The 21099-nt window shown below is 38.4% G+C and overlaps 1 protein-coding gene across 10 annotated transcripts in view; it reads left to right on the forward strand.

Moving 5' to 3' along the window:
- The window catches only part of PEAK1 (pseudopodium enriched atypical kinase 1), a 307119-nt gene that overhangs the window by 258162 nt on the left and 27858 nt on the right, over window positions 1-21099 (forward strand). For all 10 annotated transcript variants that reach the window (XM_043489511.1, XM_043489513.1, XM_043489507.1 and 7 more), the window contains one exon: window positions 4777-4970. In XM_043489511.1, coding sequence (XP_043345446.1) covers window positions 4777-4970 — 194 coding nt within the window. The remainder of the gene's footprint in view (window positions 1-4776; window positions 4971-21099) is intronic.

Consider the following 21099-nt stretch of genomic DNA (forward strand, 5'->3'; position numbering starts at 1 on the left):
ATGGCTGCAGTAATTTTGGAGCCCAAGAAAATAAAATCTGTCACTGCTTCTACTTTTTCCCCATCTATTTGCCATGAAGTATTGGGACTGGATGCTATGATCTTAGTTAGCATGTTGAGTTTTAAGCCAGTTTTTTCACTCTCGTCTTTCACACTCATCAAGAGACTCTAGTTCCTCTTTACTTTCTGCCATGAGAGTGGTATCATCTGCGTATCTGAGGTTGTTGATATTTCTTCTGGCAATCTTGACTCCAGCTTGTGAGTCATCCAGCCCAGCATTTCGCATGATGTATTCTGCATATAACTTAAATAAACAAGGTGACTATATACAGACATTACCAAATCTCAATTGAAAACTAGTAGTCATTGTTGAAAAGTTGGTCAGAGTTTGAGGTACAAGGAAATGTGTGTTATCTTCCATCCTGAAAGCGAGACCAATGCTGAGGGTCCAGTGAAAGAGCTGGCAGGGTCAGGGTTTGACCCAGCCTGGGGACCAAGGATCTAGATAGATGTCAGCACCACAGTTATTGCAGACCCCTCTATTGCATTAGAGAACTACGGATTTTCAACAGGAATTTAAATAGCAGGAATAGAAAAGCCTTAACTTCCTCTCTGTGGGCCATTGATCAGTTAATATTTCTGTTTTATAATAATGAATATCAACTTGTACTTATCCTGAAAAAAATCTAGTTACCGTCATCATTATTTGCTACTTTCAAGACATACTAAGATATACTCTATTAGAATCCTAGTAGATTTCTTGTAATTTCATTTTAAAGAATTTTTTTACCATCTATCTCATGGATGAAATGGGGGAAATTTTCATTTTTTTTCTTTATCTCCTTCCTGATGTAATCATCTAGTTTACACAGAAGATCAAAGTAATAGGGAAACAGAACCTGGGTTCTCTGATTCCTATTCTGGTATTTTCTCCATTACATTGAACATTTCCCAATGAAACATCAGTGGTGAACCACTTTGCTAGGAGAAAAAAACCTGTATTTGAAAAGCATCATATTACTATTTGCAAGGGTTTCCTGATTTTATATCTAAATATGAAACACTAAAAAAAAAAAAAAAAATGGTCAAAAATTATATTCCCTTATTACATTAATATGCCTAAGATAAATTAAGTATTGCTGAACAATTTGTCCGTTTATACATAGTGATTGACTCTAGGATTCTTGCCTGGAAAATCCCATGCTTAGAGGAGCCTGGCGGGCTACAGTCCATAGAGTTGTAAAAGTGACTTAGCACACATGCACGCACATGGCGACTGAATCACCTCCTCTGATGCTGTTCTTGATTCTTTTTCATTTTTTAGTCACAGCATGATATCACATCTAAGCTTGAACTCTCAAAACTCTCCCTTTCCGTTTTTCTCTCTCTTTTACCATTTTCATCATATAAAGAGCTGTCCTTCCCTCAAGCATCAAGACATTACATATCATTGATGCATTTTAAAAATCCTTCCTCTTAGACACTGCTGTCACTGTAGATGTAGATTAAATGTCTTAGCATCCATTTGTAAACCTTTGTGATTTAACTTTCACCAGCTCCTTGCATAATTCTTTATAGTTGACAGTTAGTTTAATTGGTGATTTAATATACCAGTGCACTTATTTAAAATGTGCTTGTGAAAACTGACCTTTGTGTAGGATATAGGTTATGCTGCTCAGGTTCTCAAAGAGTTAATAAAACTAGCATTCACTTTGCTTAACTTCCCAGAAGGTAATTTGGCTCATTTCCCAGACCAAACCCCTAAGGTAAAGGTCAAAGTGCAATGGACTGTATTAAGGTGCAGAATTCGAGCCTCTTATATCTTGCCCAACTTGTAGTCCTCCAGAACTCAGTGGGAGCTATGGTTCATCAGAGCTTCAGAACATGATTAACAGACTGAAGAAGGCCCTGTAGAATTTCCTTTAATGGGGAGTTGTATGAGTGAGTACAGTGGGTGAGTCTTTAATATTTCTTGCTTTTTAGCATCTGTATTGTGTTTTGAGAACTTTTGAGTACAGAGCCATGTTTCATGTATGTGGGAACAGGCCCAGGAAATTCCTCATGGGTTAATAGCAGTAACTCTTGTAGTTTTTACAATAGGCTTAATAGAAATACCCGTTCCCAGGCAGGAAAATAGACAAGCAAGGGTAAAATCATGGCTTTTTAACTGGGCTTCACCAGTCATTCTTGACAAATGGAAAAGAGAGCTTCCTCTTTTTCATTTTTGACAAATGGGAAAGACAGATTGGGGAAAGAAAGAAAAAAGGCAAGAGCAAGGCTGCAGAGATTAGGAACCTAAAATCACTTTTCTAGAAAGCTCTCAAGTTGACTCTAGAGTAAGAAGAGAGTGTCTGGAGGTTTAATGTTTTTCCTGTCAAAGGGGGATGATATATTTTAATCATTTTATCACTTTGAAATTAAAAATGGCTTATATTAACTGTTGTCCAGTGAAGATCATTTTCCCCCTCCTGAAGTGTGTTGATAACTACTCAGTGACCTACAGTCGTGATACTAAGTGACATCTGGAGAAGGAAATGGCAACCCACTCCAGTATTCTTGCCTGGAGAATCCCATGAATAGAGGAGACTGACGGGCTACAGTCCATGGGGTCGCAGGAGTCGGACACGACTTAGCGACTAAACCACCACCACCAAGGGACATCTGAGAGTGACTCAGAAGTGTCACTTTGCTTTTCTTCACTAATGTATGGAAGTAGAGCCCCTTGCTATCTTGATTTTATGATGTTCCATATTATGCTCCATATTAGCTTTGTTTTGGGTTGATAACCTACAGCAGCCCAGGAGGTTAATAAGAGGCAGCATGCTTTTTACCATTTGAGCTCCTCTTTACATGAACCCTCCTGTTGACTGCTAATGAACCAAAGCCTTCCCACCTCACCCCATCCCCAGGAGCCAGATCTCATAATGTACCTCCCACTCATTGCTTACTCACAGGATAAAGCGACCTCTGTGTCTGCCAGCTTTGGAAGAGTACTTTTGAGGTTGTATATCCAGCAGACTTCCCTGGAAAAGGAAATGGCAACCCCCTTCAGAATTCTTGCTGGGAAAATCACTGAAAACAGGAGCCTGGCAGGCTGCAGTCCATGAGGTTGCAAAGAGTCAGACATGACTGAGTGACTAACACACACTTTATCCAGTAGACTTAAAGGCTTATTTTCTTGCACATGCATAATTTCCATAATGAAAGATTGATAAGAAAGTGCTCTTCCTTCAGATCTACTCCTTCAAGTCCACAGGTGATATATGCTCTGATGACACATGATCAAACCAAGTACCTCTTTTAAAGAAACTCGTAAATGTCACCATGACTCACTGCCATTTGAAATTCCAGGAATAACATATAACAGTGTATAAGATGTGTCCTTTCCTTCTTTCTCTTTGCCCATTAAAAAGAAAAAACAAGAAGAAAAACTGGGGAGTGTGTGACAGTCTAGGAATACTTTTAGTAGAACCAGAATCTATTAAAGGTGCCTGATTTTGAATTTATTTCATTGACCAGCCCAGTGAGATTTTCTAACTAGGGCAGTTTTCTCCACCAGCATTTAATAACTATTCCATCCCCTTGTACTTTATAGCAACAGAGTTGACAGTTCAGATAGGCTAGGATATGGGGAAGACTAGAAGAGCTAGCTATAAGCAAATGAGCAAGCAGAGAGAAACAAGATTGGAGAAGCAAAAAACATTATGGATAACCATCCTCTGGTATGTGGCCAGTGGGACGCTTCAGATTCATGTTAGTAGACAAGATTAGCTAGAGTACAGACCTTTCTTTTCCATTTGCCTTGCCTGCTGCATGCATACAAGCAAAGGTTGATACATCAGTGTCCTCCTGGCAAAAAGACTTCCTGGCCTCAGTTTACAGAATATAATTGCTTAACTTCCTTATTTAAATCTCAGCTTTATTCCTGATCCTTTACTAAATTGTTTCATAAATACTTTAGTGTGGAATAAAATAAATACTATAAAGTATTTCATATTTGTTATAGTATTATAGCACAGTCCACCCTATTAATTTGTTTGTTCCATATTCGTGGATTCAACCAACTACAGGTTTGAAAATATTACAGGGAAAAAATTCCAGAAATTTCCGAAAATCAAAAATTGAATTTGCCATGCACCAATAACTATGTACATGGCATTTGCATTGTCTTTACAGCTATTTGCGTCACATTTACATTGTATTGGGTATTAGAAGTAATCTAAGGGTGATTTAACATATATGGAATGGTGTATTTGCATATAATACAAATACTGCAGCCATGCTATATAAAGGACTTGAGCATCTGCGGGTTTTGGTTTCCTGTGGAGAGTCCTAGAACCTGTCCCCTGAAGATAAATACCAAGGGATGACTGTACTATAGTATGGTAAACATAGTAAATATGTTAAATACTTTCTTAAATACTTGAGTATATTTGTCTTCAACTAGTTAAGCATTCATTTCCCTCTATCCCCATTATCGCTAACCTCCTACGTACAAGAAGTTCCCTTCCTTACCTATTATTCTCAAACTTCCCTCTGAGCCTACTATACCTCCCCCATCAAACTGAATTCTCAGTTAATATGAATCAGGATAGATAGACATATCAGCCTGTGTAAAAGACTGCCTTATCTTCAGACAAGTATCTTAGGCTTTGTAACCCATTGCTGTGACTATAGGGCCAGTTATTTACATTTATGGCAAGTATGTGCCTTCCATAAATCTATATCTTAGTAGAGACCTTTGAAGCCAGTGTGATGGTGGTCTGATCTGTTTCAGTCATGTGACTCACGAAGTGACAGAGGATTTTTCTCCTCGGGATCCAAGAACTGTTGTTGTGAAGCAAGATGGCGGGGGCTGCACTTCAGTCACACCAGCATTGCACCTACCTGAACTGGAAAGAGAAGAGGAAAAAGAAGACATTTCAGATCCTCTGGACCTGAATCCCTGTAGTGCAACATACAGCAATTTAGGTAAGTGCAAATGTCATATAAGTAGTATTTAAACTTTGCCTTTTTATGTACTGGCCAAATGCCATTATTTCCCTAGCGAGATGGTTTTTATTGTTTCATGGTGTAAAAGTTGGAAATTGGAGTTATAAATTTTAACTTACATCAGAAAAATTCATGTATTTAATATGTACTAAGCATGTATTAAACACATTACCATGAGTTCTGTGTCATGCACTAAGAGTTTAACGTGGTCCCTGCCTTGGGAGACTCACCTGGCGGAAAGAGACTAATGACTTCAGTATAATAGGATAAGTGCAGTGATAGAGAATACACACAGAATATTTTTTATATTACACTGGGGAGGGTGTCAAAAGATGCCTTCCTGAAGATACTTCCTTATTGAGCTGATTGACAGAGGGGGAAAAAAGAGTGTTCCGATCAGAGGCAGCAACATGAGCAAAAGCAAGGAGATGTGAAATAGCTTGGGACATGTGGACTCACAACCATTTAGTGTAGCTGAAGTGTGCACTGGAGAGTTAGACAAGGTCATGCATTTCGGGCTAAAACCTTAGTTTTTTGGTTTTTGGCTATTTGTGGTATTGAATTATTAAAAGGTTTTAAACAGAGGAATGACATGACTAGATTTGTGTTTTAGAACATCCACTGCAATCTGCCATGTGAAGATGGATTAGAGGTGAATTATTTGGAAGCAGAAAATCTGGTAGTTGGGTACTATTGCAGGACCACAGAAAGGGATAAGAAAGAAAGGCCTCAACTAAGATAATGAGAAGGGGAACAGTGGACAGATTTAAGAGATATTTGAGAGGTAAAATACCTTGATAGTTAACCTGGATGTGAATGATATAAAGAATCTATAATATATCCCAGATTTCTGGCTTGGAGCTAGTGGACTCAAAGAGGTGAGATCCCAATTATTGGAGGTGTTTAGGCAGAGCCTGAAGGATCATCTTTCAGAGATACAGTGAAGGGAAATCCTGCACTACAAAGAGGGTTGAACTAAATTATCTCTAACGTACCTATTAATGCAATGATTCTTCCACTTTGAAATCATCTTCATTCTTCTTTCTTGAGTGCCTAGTGACTTCTGATCACACTCTTTCCCTTCCTTGAGTGTCACAGAGTTTCCTTCCTTCTGAAAAGCAAAGCTTGGAGCTGGATAAGGATTTCTTAGTACCCTTCTCCCGTGAAGTCATGAGAGATGAGTAGCGTGAGCTGCCGCATGCATGGCACTAGTCAGATTCTTATGGGCTACTGGCCAGTTCTTCTATCTCGTTTCTTACCTCCTTTCTTTGTCTTTTTTCTCTAGCAGATACTTGTAAGGAAAAATCATTCCAAGATCAGCTAGTGTACTTGGAAATAAGGGCATCTTAAGAAGACCAAAAGGTTAGATAAAGCTAGGAGAAATGCTCTACTGTGTCCTTTTGGGAAACTCAATCATAACAACCCACATGCAGCTAAAAACACATTCCATAAGAAGACTTCCATTCTGTGGAAGACTTCCATTCTGTTCTGTGATTTGTGGTTGGGGGAAAGTATACTCTTGCAGTTTACCCAAGCAACCATCTTAGATACCATCTTCTAGTGGGAATAGATTTTATAGTCACAGAGCTTATTGAACTTTTTCCATTCTTTTACATTTTATGAAACATATTATAAAATGAGAATTTTATTTTTTATTTACTATATACCCTCAGCTTATATATCAGGAATTACATTTCAGACATTCTTACTGCACCAAAATTTCTTTCATGTTGTCCTCAGTAAATATGTGCAAACTTTTACTGATTGTATGTTATCTTATGGAATCTTTTCTTTAAAAATATCCATTAGCCCACATCAGTTAAAGTTAACTATTTTATCTTATTATCTTCTCAGTTATATAGATTGTTATAAAAAATATAACATTACTTTCATGAATAAACAACAACCTTGGGAATTATCTCCATTTTTCAGATGAAGAAAGCATTGCCCAAAGTCACAGAACCAATAAGGACTGAATCAAGATTGGAACCCAGTTTGTCTATATTACTAGACTAAAATGACTATAAACATTAAATTCTTGAAAGATACTGAAAGGTTGCAAGTGTTTCCATTTTTTTTTAAGTCATCCACTTTGAGAGACAGACTTTAAGACATTTTTTGTAAAAGGTTTGATTAGAGTACAAAAATGCTAAGTTACAGATGCCCCATCAGAAAAATAACTTTCTTTCTACCTGTTGCTTTACTTTTAAAAGTATGTGATACTTATAAAATGTTGTCTAGCCTTCCTTAAGTTCTTAAGTGGTGATGCTTGACTCCATAGGATACGGTACATGGTTTTACTATGTAAGTACAATAATAACTGAATAATAGATAGAGTTGGCTCCATCAGCTCTACAAACTGGTAGGGCTTTTGTTGTTGTTGTTGTTGTGTTGGTATTGCTAGTTTTCCTAATGGAACAGTATTTTAGGTGGCATCTGGAACTTACCTTTTTTAATATTTTCAATAAATCATTTGCATGAAGTTTTAAACTATCCCTTGGAGTAATTTATTAGGCTCTAATGCCTTGGTAGCTTTAAAAAATAAAAAGAACTTATATGTTTTAAGACCGAAAGGAAACAAAACCTCTTAATGTAATAGCTTCACATCCTTTTAAATATTCTAGAATCACTCCACAAACGCATTCTTTCTTTCTCATTTTTTCCTTCTTCCTTAGTCTTCTTTAAAAAAAAATAATAATAATAAGTCAGAGAACATATGATCTGATGTAAGAAACTGACAGAGGAAAGTAAAGGATTACCGTAATGTTTTGCTGGGGAATTTATTTATGAAAACTGCGTTGTTAAAAGTAGACTTAGGAAGCAGTGTTTTTTTTTTCCCTTGGTAGGAAAAAACATAGGTTTGGGGGGATCAGACAAGTTTGGGTTCTCATGACAGCTGTATCACTGCATGACTGTGGGTCAGTTATTTACCATCCTTGAGCTTCAATTTCTTCATCTGACATGAGAGAATTAGTAGCATCTGCTTGGTAGGGCTGATGGCAAAAGAAGTGCTTGATTCATAGAAGAGCTTAATTATTGTCAAGTTCCTTTATTTCTACCCCAAAATATACTGCTGCTTTCATTTGTCAATATGTTTGATGTGCTAGCCAGAAAATGTAGAATAAAGTAGAAATAATTTTAAATGTTTATTAGAAATGTTGAATAAACAGAGCAACAAAATGTAAGTCCAAAAAACTGTGGGCTGCCTGTGCAACTGATGACTGAGGGAGTGAAACGTAATGAGGAGACAGGACCCCCAAGGTGGCCAGCAGGGACCAGAGGAGATATGACAGATAATAGCAAAGTACTGTGACAGGCCCAGTGCCCCAAGGTCTGCTAGTAGTGGCAAAACAGACGGACATGGCAGACAGAGAAGGAAAAATATCCTATGACATCCCTTATATGTGGAATCTAAAAAGGAATGATACAAATGAACTTATTTACAAAACAGAAACGGACTCACAGACTTAGAGAATGAGCTTACGGTTGCCAGAGGGTGGGGATGAATGGGGGAAAGGGTAATTTGGGAGTCTGGAATGGACATGTACACATGCTGTATTTAAAGTGGATAATGAACAAGGACCTACTGTATAACACATGGACTCTCCTCAGTGTTATTTGGCAGCCTGGATGGGAGGGGAGTTTGGGGGAGAATGGATACATGTATATTTATGGATGAGTCCCTTTGCTATACTCAAAATAAAAAGCTTAAAAAAACAAAAGGGACATGGTTTGAACTTGTTCTGTACTTCTCACATTTCTTAGATAGTTCTGAAAACTAATAAGTCAGAAAACAACAACAAAAAAAAAACAACTGGACTGGAATAGGCCTTAATTGTCGTTATTGATGTTTAGTCACTAAGTCATGTCCAACTCTTTTGTGACTCCATGGACTGTAACCCACCATGTTCCTCTGTCCATGGGATTTCCCAGGCAAAAATACTGGAGTGGGTTGCCATTTCCTTCTCCAGGGTATCTTCCTGACCCAGGGATTGAACCCATGTCTCCTGCATTGACAGGCAGATTCTTTACCACTGAGTCACCTGGGAAGCCCAGGCCCTAATTACCGTACTTCAGAATCTCCCCCTAGACCTCCACCCTTGGGAAAGCTTCCTTTCTCCACGGTGGTATAACAAGAACTGTTGTGCTGCAACCATTCCTACAAAAAGTTACTGAATTGTGCAAACCATTCATTTGTTTTTTTATCTCAGAGATCCTTCTCCAGGGTTAATTCAACTGACTTTTTTCTCCTTAACATAAACAAAGCAAACTTTATTTTGTTTGTAACTGGGTTAATTATTAGATTTTAGAGCTTTCCTGTACAGTATGGTGGCCCCTAGCCACAGATGGCTATTTAAAATTAAATTCATTAAAATATAGATAAAAATTCAGTTCCTCAGTCTCACTAACAATATTTCCAGTGCTCAATAGGCACATGTGGCTAGTAGTTACTGTATTCAGCATGCGGATACAGAACATTTTTATCATCACAGGAAGTTCGACTGGACAGCACTGATTTAAAGAATTTGTTATTTGGCTGATTTGTATTGTGTTCTGCGGGCACAAAATCATGATTGGCTTTTATGCACTTGACAGGTCCCTAGGAAGGTTGCCCCTTGCAGAGTGATGGTTTTCCTCTGGGTGACAGTGACTTGAGATCCCTGAACACACTCTGATCTGTAACGCCTTAATACCCCAAGCTGAATTTAGCAGGATATCTGCCACTCAAAATGATTTCCTGAAGAAGTGATAGAAAGTTTTTTTAATCAGACCTTCAACATTTCCCCCATGTTTCTTATGTCTATCTCAGAGTGTCTAGAAGAATTATCACTATATTTTTATGTGGAGCACCTGGCTTCTTTATCAGCCCACTAAAATCAGGAGCTTGTAATGACTTCTACTCTGCTAGAAATTAGTTGATGACTTTAGCTCTCCTTCACTCACTTTGTAACTAAGTACTCTAGACAGTACTTTTTGAGAAAGATCTTTCCAGTCTCCCTTTACTGGACAGAATTTTGGCCTGTTCCTCCTTCTTTGTGCCTACAACCTAACACGTTATCTAAAACACACAGAAGGTGCTAAGAACACATTTGAATGAATGTGTCAAAAATGACTTAGCATTTGACTTTGTAATATTCAGATTACAGAAATTAAGCTCTCCTGAGGAAAGTTCATATAGGAAAATTTCAAGTCCTAGTTTATATGTTCCATTTATCAGCGAGCTCTTTTTTCTAAAATGAGACTCAATCAGGGGTTTCCCAGTTAAGGAATTATGTCAGCCATACCTCAGTTTGCGGCTTCCCTGATAGCTTAGTCGGTAAGGAATCCACCTGCAATGCTGGAGACCCCAGTTTGATTCCTGGGTCAGGAAGATCCACTGGAGGAGGGATAGGCTACCCACTCCTGTATTCTTGGGCTTCCCTTGTGGCTCAGCTGGTAAAGAATCCACCTGCAATGCAAGAGACCTGGGTTTGATCCCTGGGTTGGGAATATCCCCTGGAGAAGGGAAAGACTACCCACTCCAGTACTCTGTTCTGGAGAATTCCATGGACTGTATAGTCCATGGGGTCGAAAAGAGTTGGACGTGACTAAGCAACTTTCACTTTCATACCTCAATTTCCTGTCCATGTGAAACTGTTCACCTTCCTCATCTGACTTACCTAGAACATCTCCTTAAGGCTGTACCATTCAAACACTGAAAGAAAACACTTAAAAGGCTTCTATCCCCAGAAATTCCTTTGGCAATGTATTGACCGTCAGTGTGAAATTTTAAAGGTTAGTTGTACTTAAAGGAATGTCGTTACATCTCCAGCCTTGTTGTGCGTGCATGCCTGCTCAGTAGCTCAGTTGTGTCTGACTCTTTGTGACTTCATGGACTGTAGCCCACCAGGCTCCTCTGTTCATGGAATTTTCCAGGCAAGAATACTGGGGTGGGTTGCTATTTCCTACTCCACTTGATGTTGTAATTATGGAGTAATGTCATCATAAATGGCAGCTTTAAAAAAAAATCGTTCTGAAGAATATATTCATTCATTTACTCAACTAATAATTATTGAGGCACAACAAATAATTCTGTGGGCCAGACATTATGCTACATAATACAAAGTTAATTATTTGAACCAAAGATTAAAGAATCACACATTTTTAGATTATCTGGATATTTTTTAAAAGGGAGAGTGACAGCTTTGAACATTTGTTTGTGCATTTGTTGTACTTCCTAAAAAGTAATTATCTCTATTTAAAAAGAAACCATAGGCTGTGTTCCTATCTTTTAAGTTGGCTGCATTCACAATTTAAAAATAGTTTCCCATGTGTACTGGAATTTGTTGGCAGAGTACAATATTTAAATTACATAGATAACTTACCCCCAAATAAATAATCTCTTGTTCTTGGAGAGGTTCTCACTAATGCAAGCTTTAAAAAACTGAGTCTGTCAGCTGCTACCCCACTGACATTCTTTCAAAGTGGTCCATGCATCTCTTTATTTGAAGCTAAGCCTGAGCCTGAAGTGATCTTGAAGCTTTGTTTTATCATTTGGCGTGAAGCTGATGCCCCTGTGGTTTGCCAGTTGGTGCCTACATTTACCTGTGCTGGAACCTAGCACAGTGGTAATGCCCAGGTAGCTTAGGACCCTTCCTCCTAAGCTCCTGAGGCCTACTGCCAGGGGGTGATGAAGTGAGTGCTGGAGCCCGTCAAGGAGAGGCCACTCATCTGACAAGGCTGGTGCCCAGCGTGTGTGTGGCATCTATTTCCAGTGCATCTTTCCCAGTTTAGTGATGACCGTCTCTTCTGTTGTCCTCTCCCTTCCTGTTCTCATCTGTGTTGTTTGTCATGAGCCCTGGGAAAAGATTCAGCATGAAGACTGAAGTTACAGTTTAAGTAGAAAAATATATTCCACTTATTTTGGCTTTAACACTTTCATTTGTTGAGTGCCAGCTGTCTCCTGGGAACCAGGCGAGGCACTGGGAATACTAGTGCATATTTAAAGGGTCAGTCAAAGCCCCTGCCTGGGAGAGTCTCCGAGAAGGTCACTAGTTTTAAGCTCAAAAGAGTAGCTATTTGCCAGACTAACAACAAGGGAGAACATTCCACATAGAAGGAAGAGTATGCACAAAGGCCTGAAGCTTGATAGAAAAATGAATGTTTGGTTAACTACAAGTACTTAATTAAAAGTAGCTAAAGTGCAGCGTGAAGGAGGCAGAGTTGACAAAAGGGGGCAGAGTGGAAGAGCAGGGCCAAATCATAAATGGTTTGTATATATCGCAATGAGTGTATCTTTTCTGATAGGAAATGGAGAGCCACGTGATCAGGATTTCTTAAAGATCATTCTGGAAGCTACCTACAGGATGACTGGAGGCAGAGAGACTGACCAGGAGACCATGACATTCCTGTCTTACTGGAATAAGGAGCTAATTGTACTCATAAACACACTGTCTCTGTCTAAATGGGTCATTCTTAAGTGCCTTTAATCCCTGGCACCCTGAGATGATAGTGATTGTCAGGTTTTAAGCAAACATTTTTTGTGATTTTTCCCAAGTGTGTCTTCAAATGATAGTACCTTCCAGTAGATCTCTATAGATGTAATTATTATTTTGAGTTTTTCACTGTATAATCATCTTTAAAATGTTGATGTTTAGAGATAATAGTTTTCTTATTTCTTTTCTATTATTACACCAGTTGTGTAAGTTTTTAGAGCCCATATCAATTATTTTCCTTCCTGAGGAGTTTTAAACACCCTTTTTGCTTCTTTGAAGTAGTGTCAGCAAATTATTGCTTTTTAATCCATCTTTCATCATTTGCTTTTCAAAAAGTGATATAAGGCCTTATTTGTCAGTCTGAAGACATTTTTAAGTGAAGAAAAAGTATAAAGATAGAGTTTAGAAACGCAAAAAGAAAGTAGGGATTGAGCATGTTTTAGTCAAACATATTTGTCCAAAAGAACATTTTAGTCTATAGCAAGGCAAGATTTAGAACACATTCTTTTTTTTTTTCTTTTCTGTTTAGAGAGCTGGCATGCCACAAAAATGTAGAGTATGTGATGTTATATCAAGCCTGCTGAAAGCGGAGCTTAGTGTCTGGTCCCAGAGGCTTGAGAAGAATGTACAGGATTAAAAGTTTAAAATAAAAACAGCTAAGATACCAAGCTTTTAAAACATTGACCCAGATGATTGGAATTCAGTTAGGAGAACTTGTTTTTCTCAGAAGGAAAGAAAAAACTTAGGACACTTTCAGACTTGGGCAAGTGCCTTGACCTTGCATGGGCTGCAAAATGTTCACGGTTTCATTTGGAATGCAAACGTTTCTGATTCCCATGTGGAAATCTTAGCTCCCAGGAGATCATGTCCCACTGTTTGGAGAGAGAAGCCACTATTAATTATCTTTATGTCCTTGCTGCCTTGGCTGTCCATTTTCATTTTGGAATGATGACCGACTCTGCTGACACTGTCTTTCGGTCTGGCAGCTGTTCCCTGCACACCTGCTGCGTGTCTCATACCGCGCCAGAGGTTCCAAGGGGGTGTAAAAAAACAAAAATACACACGATATACAAAGCCTCAAATGCTATCATATGGTGGAAAGTGGTAAGAGAACACAGGGGAAGAAGTGATGGCTCCCAACTTGGGGGTGAGGAGTAGAGAGGAGGGATAACTTCAGTAGAGATGGGGCGCCCTGGTGGCTCAAATGGTCAAGAGTCTGCCTGCAATGCAGGAGACCCGGGTTCAGAAGATCCTCTGGAGGAGGGTGTGGCAACTCACTCCAGTATTCTTGCCTGGAGAATCTCCATAGACAGAGAAGCCTGGTGGACTACAGTCCATGGGGTCACAAAAGAGTCAGACACGACTGAGTGACTAACACTTTCATTTTCACTTCAGGATGGAAGAACACCTTTACTAAGGCAGAGATATAAAAGTAAAAACAGGGAACCTATTAAAAGAATAGGAATCAAGTGATTCTTGTGGGAGAGTTGATGAGAAATAGTGACAGATAAGACTGATAGCCTTGCCCAACTTCTTCAAGAGTTCAGACTTTATTCTGAAGGTGGTGGGAAGTGGCATGATCAGCCCTCTTGTGTCTCCTCCGATAAGCGTGAAAGAGCTGCTGATGGTGTTAGACCTTGTCTCATCTGTCAGTTCTGAGGTCATTTAAAAGAAAAGGAAAAAGAAAGCACTTTTGGAATTCTTCATTCCTTCTGTTTTCATGACTGTTTGTTCTTATTTAGAAAAAATGAAAAGAAAATGGCCATCCCATAAAGATTCTCATGGGAAGGAGTAAGAATAGGTTCATGTTTCTAGGTTTTGTTTTATGTTCATTATTAATTCATTCCTTCCATTCCTCCCTCAGCCAGACTCTTTGCTTTGTCCTGGGCATATAAATGAGCCAAGTGTCTGCCCTCAATGATTACACCCATGGGGAATTCATATAGGGACACAAGTCAAGTATTCTAAGTGCTTAAGACAGAAATGTTCACATAATACATCTGAGGTCCCCAGGAAGGAGAGGTCAATTTTGCAATTTTGAAGTGGAGTAAGAAACATTCCTCAGAGGCAGAACATTTAAAGATGAGTGGAGAGAGAAAGCATTCCTGGAAGAGGGTCAACAAGAGAACAGACACAGAGCATGAAGTAGCCAAGAGTGCTGGAGAAACCACAAGCAGTTTGGTAGCTCCGATTTAGGACACACGGGAAAATGCTGTGAGAGAAACAGAGCAACCAGAAGCTTTCTTTCTGTGCTGAAGCAACAAAACTCCATCCTTGGGATCAAGTCCAAATTCTCAAGGACAGAATTTTTGAAGTACAAGAGGAGTGCCATGATCAGATTTGGTGTTTGAATAAAGTCTCTAATGGTTAGTGTGGTGAGGGAAGAAAAACTGGAGACAGTGGTTTCAGAAGATTGCCACAGTAGTCAGGCCAGGAAGATAAGCTGCTGGTGCAGTTCACCGCTTCTAACCTTCTGCATCTTCTGAGTCAGCAAATGGAAAATGAAGGTTTATTACAAAGCCTATTTCTGTCATCTTGTAAATAAACTATGGTTCTGACTTCATACATTAGCTGAGGCAAAATAGGGCTGGGACAGCACCAAGAGGGAGGCCTCACCATCACAGGAAGAGTTCAATAAATGCCAAGCCCCTACATCCTTTGTGATGTTAAGAGCACAGAATAATGGGAAGATATGAATGAAACCTGAATTTATGATGGTTTCTAAGACTGAATTGTTGATTTGCTTTAATATTTAGATACAATTTATATACCATAAAATTCACCCTTTTTGAGTGTGCAGTTCAATGAGTTTTAGTTTAATAGAATTTTATGACCACTACCAGTATCTAATTCCAAAACATTTTCATCACCCCAAACAGAATTGTTGCTGCTGTTTAGTTGCTGAGTGTTGTCTGACTCTTTTGCAACCCCGTGGACTGTACCCTGCCAGGTTCCTCTGTACTTTGGATTTCCCAGGCAAGAATGCTAGAATGGGTTACCCATACCCTTCTTCAGGGGATCTTCCCAACCCGGGAATTGAACCTGCCCCTCCTACTTTGGCAGGTGGATTCTTTACCACTGAGCCACCTGGGAAGCCTACCCCAAACAGAAAGCCATTAACAGTTGTTTCCATTCCCCCTTTCCCCTGGCTGTGGCAACCACTAATTTACTTTCTATCTCTATGGATTTATGTGTTTCTAAATATTTCATGTGATATATGGTGTTTTATTACTGGGTTCTCTCACTTAGCATAATGTTTCCAAGGTTCATACAGATTGTAGCACACAACAGGGCTTAATTTCTTTTTATGGCTGAATAATATGAAGCACAAGCTGGAATCAAGATTGCCAGTAGAAATATCAATAACTTCAGATATGCAGATGACACCACCCTTATGGCAGAAAGTGAAGAGGAACTGAAGAGTCTCTTGATGAAAGTGAAAAAGGAGAGTGAAAAAGCTGGCTTAAAACTCAACATTCAAAAAACTAAGATCATGGCATCTGATTCCATCACTTCATGGCAAATAGCTAGAGAAACAATGGAAACAGTGACAGACTTTATTTTCTTGGGCTCCAAAATCACCGCAGGTGGTGACTGCAGCCATGAAATTAAAAGATGCTTGCTCCTTGGAAGAAAAACTATGACCAACATAGACAGCATTTTAAAAAGCAGAGACATTACTTTGCCACCAAAGGTCCATCTAGTCAAAGCTATGGTTTTCCAGTAGTCATGTATGAATGTGAGAGTTGGACTATAAAGAAAGCTGAGTGCCGAAGAATTGATGCTTTTGAACTGTGGTGTTGGAGAAGACTCTTGAGAGTCCCTTGGACTGCAAGGAAATCAAACCAGTCAATCCTTAAGGAAATCATCCCTGAATATTCACTGGAAGGACTGATGCTGAAGCTGAAACTCCAATACTTTGGCCACTTGATGAGAAGAACTGACTCATTGGAAAAGACCCTGATGCTGGGAAAGATTGAGGGCAGGAGGAGAAGGGGACGACAGAGGATGAGATGGTTGGATGGCATCACCAACTCAATGGACGTGAGTTTGAGCAAGCTCTGGAAGTTGGTGATGGACAGGGAAGCCTGGTGTGCTGCAGTCCATGGGGTCACAAAGAGTCAGACACGACTGAGCGACTGAACTGAACTGAATATTATGTTGTGTGGCTATGCTACATTTTGTTTATCCATTCATCAGTTGATGCACATTTGAGTTGTTTCCACTTTGGGGCTCTTGTATGCAAATGTTGCCGTGAACATTTGAGTACAAGTTTTTGTGTGGACATATGTTTTCATTTCTCTCAGATATATCCCTAGGATTAGAAATGCTGGATCATGTGTAACTGTTTTACTTTCTGAGTAACTAACAAACCATTTTCATGGTTGCGCCATTTAGATTCCCACTGGCAATGTATGAAGGTTTGAATTTCTGCATATCTTTACTGATACTTGTTCATCTATTTTATTAAAGCTAGCTTAGTGGATATAAAGTGATGTCTTGTGGTTTTGGCATCTCAACTAGTGAGATGCCATTTACCTAGTGAGAAATGCTGAGCATCTTTATACATGCTTTTTGGCTACTTGTATATCTTCTTTGGAGTAATGTCTATGCAGATCATTTGCCTGCTTTTTTAAAAAAATATTTATTTATTTGGCTGCCTTCAGTCTTAGTTGCATCATGTGGGATTGTCTGTTTTAATGCATGGGCTTAGTTGCTCCGTGGCATGTGGGATCTTAGTTCCCCAACCAGGGATTGAACCAACATCCCTTTCATTGCAAGGCAGATTCTCAACCACTGTCCCACGAGGGAAGTCCCACTTTGACCACTTTTAATGGGTTATTTATTTTTTCATTGTTAGAGTTATTTATAAATTCTGGATACAGGTCTCTTATTAAATATATCATTTGCTCATATTCTCTCCTATTCTAAGTGTTATGTTTTCACTTTTTTGAAATTGACCTTTGAAGCACAAAAGTTTTTTGTTTTTATGAATTCCAATTTATTTATTTTTGGTTACTTGTGCTTTAGGTATTTTATTTAAGAAGTAATTGTCTGGCCCATGGTCAAAAAATTTTACTCCTATGTTTTCTTCTAGGAGTTTGATAGATTTAGTTTTTAACATTTAGATCTTTCATATATTTTGAGTTAATTTTGTGTATACTATAATGTAGGAGTTCAACTTCATTCTTTTGCATGTGTCCCAGCACCATTTGTTGAAAAGCCTCTCTTTCCTTATTGAATTGTCTTGGCATCCTTCTTGAAAACCAGCCAACTGTACATATAAGAGCTTATTTCTGGACTCTCAATTCTATTCTATCTATCTGTATTTCTATTCTTACGCTGGCCCCATAGTTTTTGGTTGTTGTAGTTGTGAAGTACATTTTGAAGTTGGGAAATGTAGATTCTTTGTTCTGTTTTTCAAAATTTGGGCGGGGAGAGGGCCTCCTTTAGACCTTTTGTGTTTCCATATGAATTTTAGGATCGTTCTGTCAATTTCTGCAAGAAAGCTAGCTGGGGTTTTGATGTGGATGACATTAAATTTTCTGAGGAAAAATTTGAGGAATATTTCCACCTTAACATATAAAGTCTGATCCATGAACATAAAATTTCTTTTTATTTATTTAGATCATTAATGTCTTTCATCAAAGTTTTTAGTGCCCAAGTAGTTTTAGTGTACAAGTCTTACACTTACTTTGCTAAATGTTTTTCTAAATATTTTTTTGATGATATTATAAATGCAGTTGTTTTCTTCATTTAACTTTGGGATTGTTCATTGCTAGTGTATGGAAATACAATTGAGTTTTTATATTGATCATTAGTCCTGCAATCTGTGAACTAGTAAATTAGTTCTCATTTTTTTGTGGACTCTTTAGGCTTTCCTGTGTACAAGATTATGGCATCTGTGAATAGAGATAGTTTTATTTCTTTTCCAACCTGAATGTTTTTATTTCTTTTTTAATTTTTTTTTCATAATTTCCCTGTCTAGTTTCTCCAGTACAATGTAGAATAGAAGAAACAAGAATGGGGATCTTTGTTTTGTTTCTGATCTTAGTGGGGGAAAACCTAGGCTTTTACCATTAAGTATGATTTAGCTTTAGGTTTTTCATAGGCGCCCTGTATCAGAACGAGTATGAGCCCTTCTTTTTCCAGCTTGTTCAGTGTTTTTATCTTGATAAATATTGGGTTTTATGAAATTCTTTTTCTTTTTCCATTGAGCTGACCATGTAAGGTTTTTTCCTCCTCTCTTTATTTTATTTACATTATATATGACATGGATTGGTTTTTAGATATTAAACCAACCTTGCATTTCTGGGATAAATCCAAATTTGTTGTGGTGTCTTAACCTTTTTATGTGTTGCTTGATTCAGTTTGCTAGTATTTTGTGAGGATTTCTCTGTCTAGTAATAAAGGATATTAGTGTATTGGTTTCTTTCTCTTATTTTGTTATATAGGTAATATTGGCCTATCATAGATTTCAAGTTGGTAAGTATTCCTTCCGCTTCTATTTACTGGAAGAGTTAATGAAAAATTGGTTTTAATACTTCTTTAAACATTTTGGTAGAATTCATCAGTGAAGCTGATATGGTCCTAGACTTTTCTTTGTGGGAATTTCATAAATTTCTAATTCAATATCTTTACTTGATATAGGTTCAGTTCAGTTCAGTTCAGTTCAGTCACTCAGTCATGTCCGACTCTTTGCAACCCCATGAATTGCAGCACGCGAGGCCTCCCTGTCCATCACCAACTCCCAGAGTTTACTCAAACCCATGTCCATCGAGTCGGTGATGCCATCCAGCCATCTCATCCTCTGTCATCCCCTTCTCCTCCTGCCCCCAATCCCTCCCAGCATTAGGGTCTTTTCCAATGAGTCAACTCTTCCCATGAGGTGGCCAAAGTATTGGAGTTTCAGCTTCAGCATCAGTCCTTCCAATGAACACCCAAGATTGATCTCCTTTAGGATGGACTGGTTGCATCTCCTTGCAGTCCAAGGGACTCTCAAGAGTCTTCTCCAACGCCATAGTTCAAAATCATCAATTTTTTGGCGCTCAGCTTTCTTCACAGTCCAGCTCTCACATCCACATGACCACTGGAAAAACCATAGCCTTGACTAGACAGACTTTTGTTGGCAAAGTAATGTCTCTGCTTTTTAATATGCTATCTACGTTGGTCATAACTTTCCTTCCAAGGAGTGTCTTTTAATTTCATGGTTGCAATCACCATCTACAGTCATTTTGGAGCCAAAAAAAATAAAGTCTGACACTCTTTCCACTGTCTTCCCATCTATTTCCCATGAAGTGATGGGACCAGATGCTATAATCTTAGTTTTCTGAATGTTGAGCTTTAAGCCAACTTTTTCACTCTCCTCTTTCACTTTCATCAAGAGGCTTTTTAGTTCCTGTTCACTTTCTGCCATAAGGGTGGTGTCATCTGCATATCTGAGGTTATTGATATACTATACAGTTTTGCCTGCTTTTTTCTTTTAGCCCTAAATATTTATTTCTTTAGTCATTCAAGAAATATTTATTAAGCATCTATTATAATTAGGCCCTGTTTCTTAACATGGAGGGTACAACAATGAGTAAAACAAATGTCCTGGCCCTCTTAGAGCTTCACATTCTCATAGTCCTTCTCTCTCTCTGTCTTATGCTGTCTATATATACATATTTTTTATTTATATGTAATGTAGCTCTGTTCTTTGTAAAAGAATATTGCTACATGCCATTTGTGGGGAAAGAGGGTTCTTAGGTTTGCTTATATATTGTCATAGTTTATGTAAACTCTTTAAGTGTTCTTGAAGCAGATTGCATGCATGGGAAATGGAGTATATTATTATTATAATCACAGTTTATATTGGTGCTTCCCCTTGGCATTGCTACAAGGACATGATTTTTAATAAAAACAAACCACCATCCTAAAAAAAAAAAAACAAAACCACCATCTTTATTCATTATCATCCTCAAGACTATCCAATGCCTTCTGTTCAGTCTGATCATTAGTAAGAGCATAGTTTCCTAGGCCTGCTATAATAAAGTACCACAAACTGGGGGCTTAAAACAAGATAAATTTATTCTCCTGTAGTTCTGGCAGCTTGGAGCTGAAATTAAGGTGTTACCAAGGCCATGTTCCCTCCGAGATTCTGGGTAGAATCCTCCCTTATTTCTGCTTAGCATCTGGCAGTGGCCATCAGTCCTTAGCACCCCTGGCTTGCAACTGCATAACTGCATTACTCCAAGCAGTGCCTCCGTGATGGCATGGTGTCCTCCCTGTGTCTTCATACGACATTTTCCCCTTCTTATAAGGACACCAGCCATATTGGATTGAGGCCTACCTTAATGACTTCATTAAGAAGTCATTGGATACTTGATTACCTTAAGTTGATTACCTCTACAAAGACTCTATTTTTGAATAAGGTCACATTTAGAAGTACCATAAGTATATTTTGGGGGAGAGGATGTAATTCCACCCATAATAGAGCATTATGCTTTAACTCTGAAATATTAAGTGACTATTTCATTTTAATAACATTACTAATTTTAATAACTTTTATTAAAATTTCATGGTATATTTCTCAGTCTTTAAAAAAAATAATGCCCCATCCCCGTTATAAGGCCTGAAGGTATCATTGATTC

This window comes from Cervus canadensis, chromosome 17 (genome assembly GCF_019320065.1).
Source record: "Cervus canadensis isolate Bull #8, Minnesota chromosome 17, ASM1932006v1, whole genome shotgun sequence".
NCBI lineage: Eukaryota > Metazoa > Chordata > Mammalia > Artiodactyla > Cervidae > Cervus > Cervus canadensis.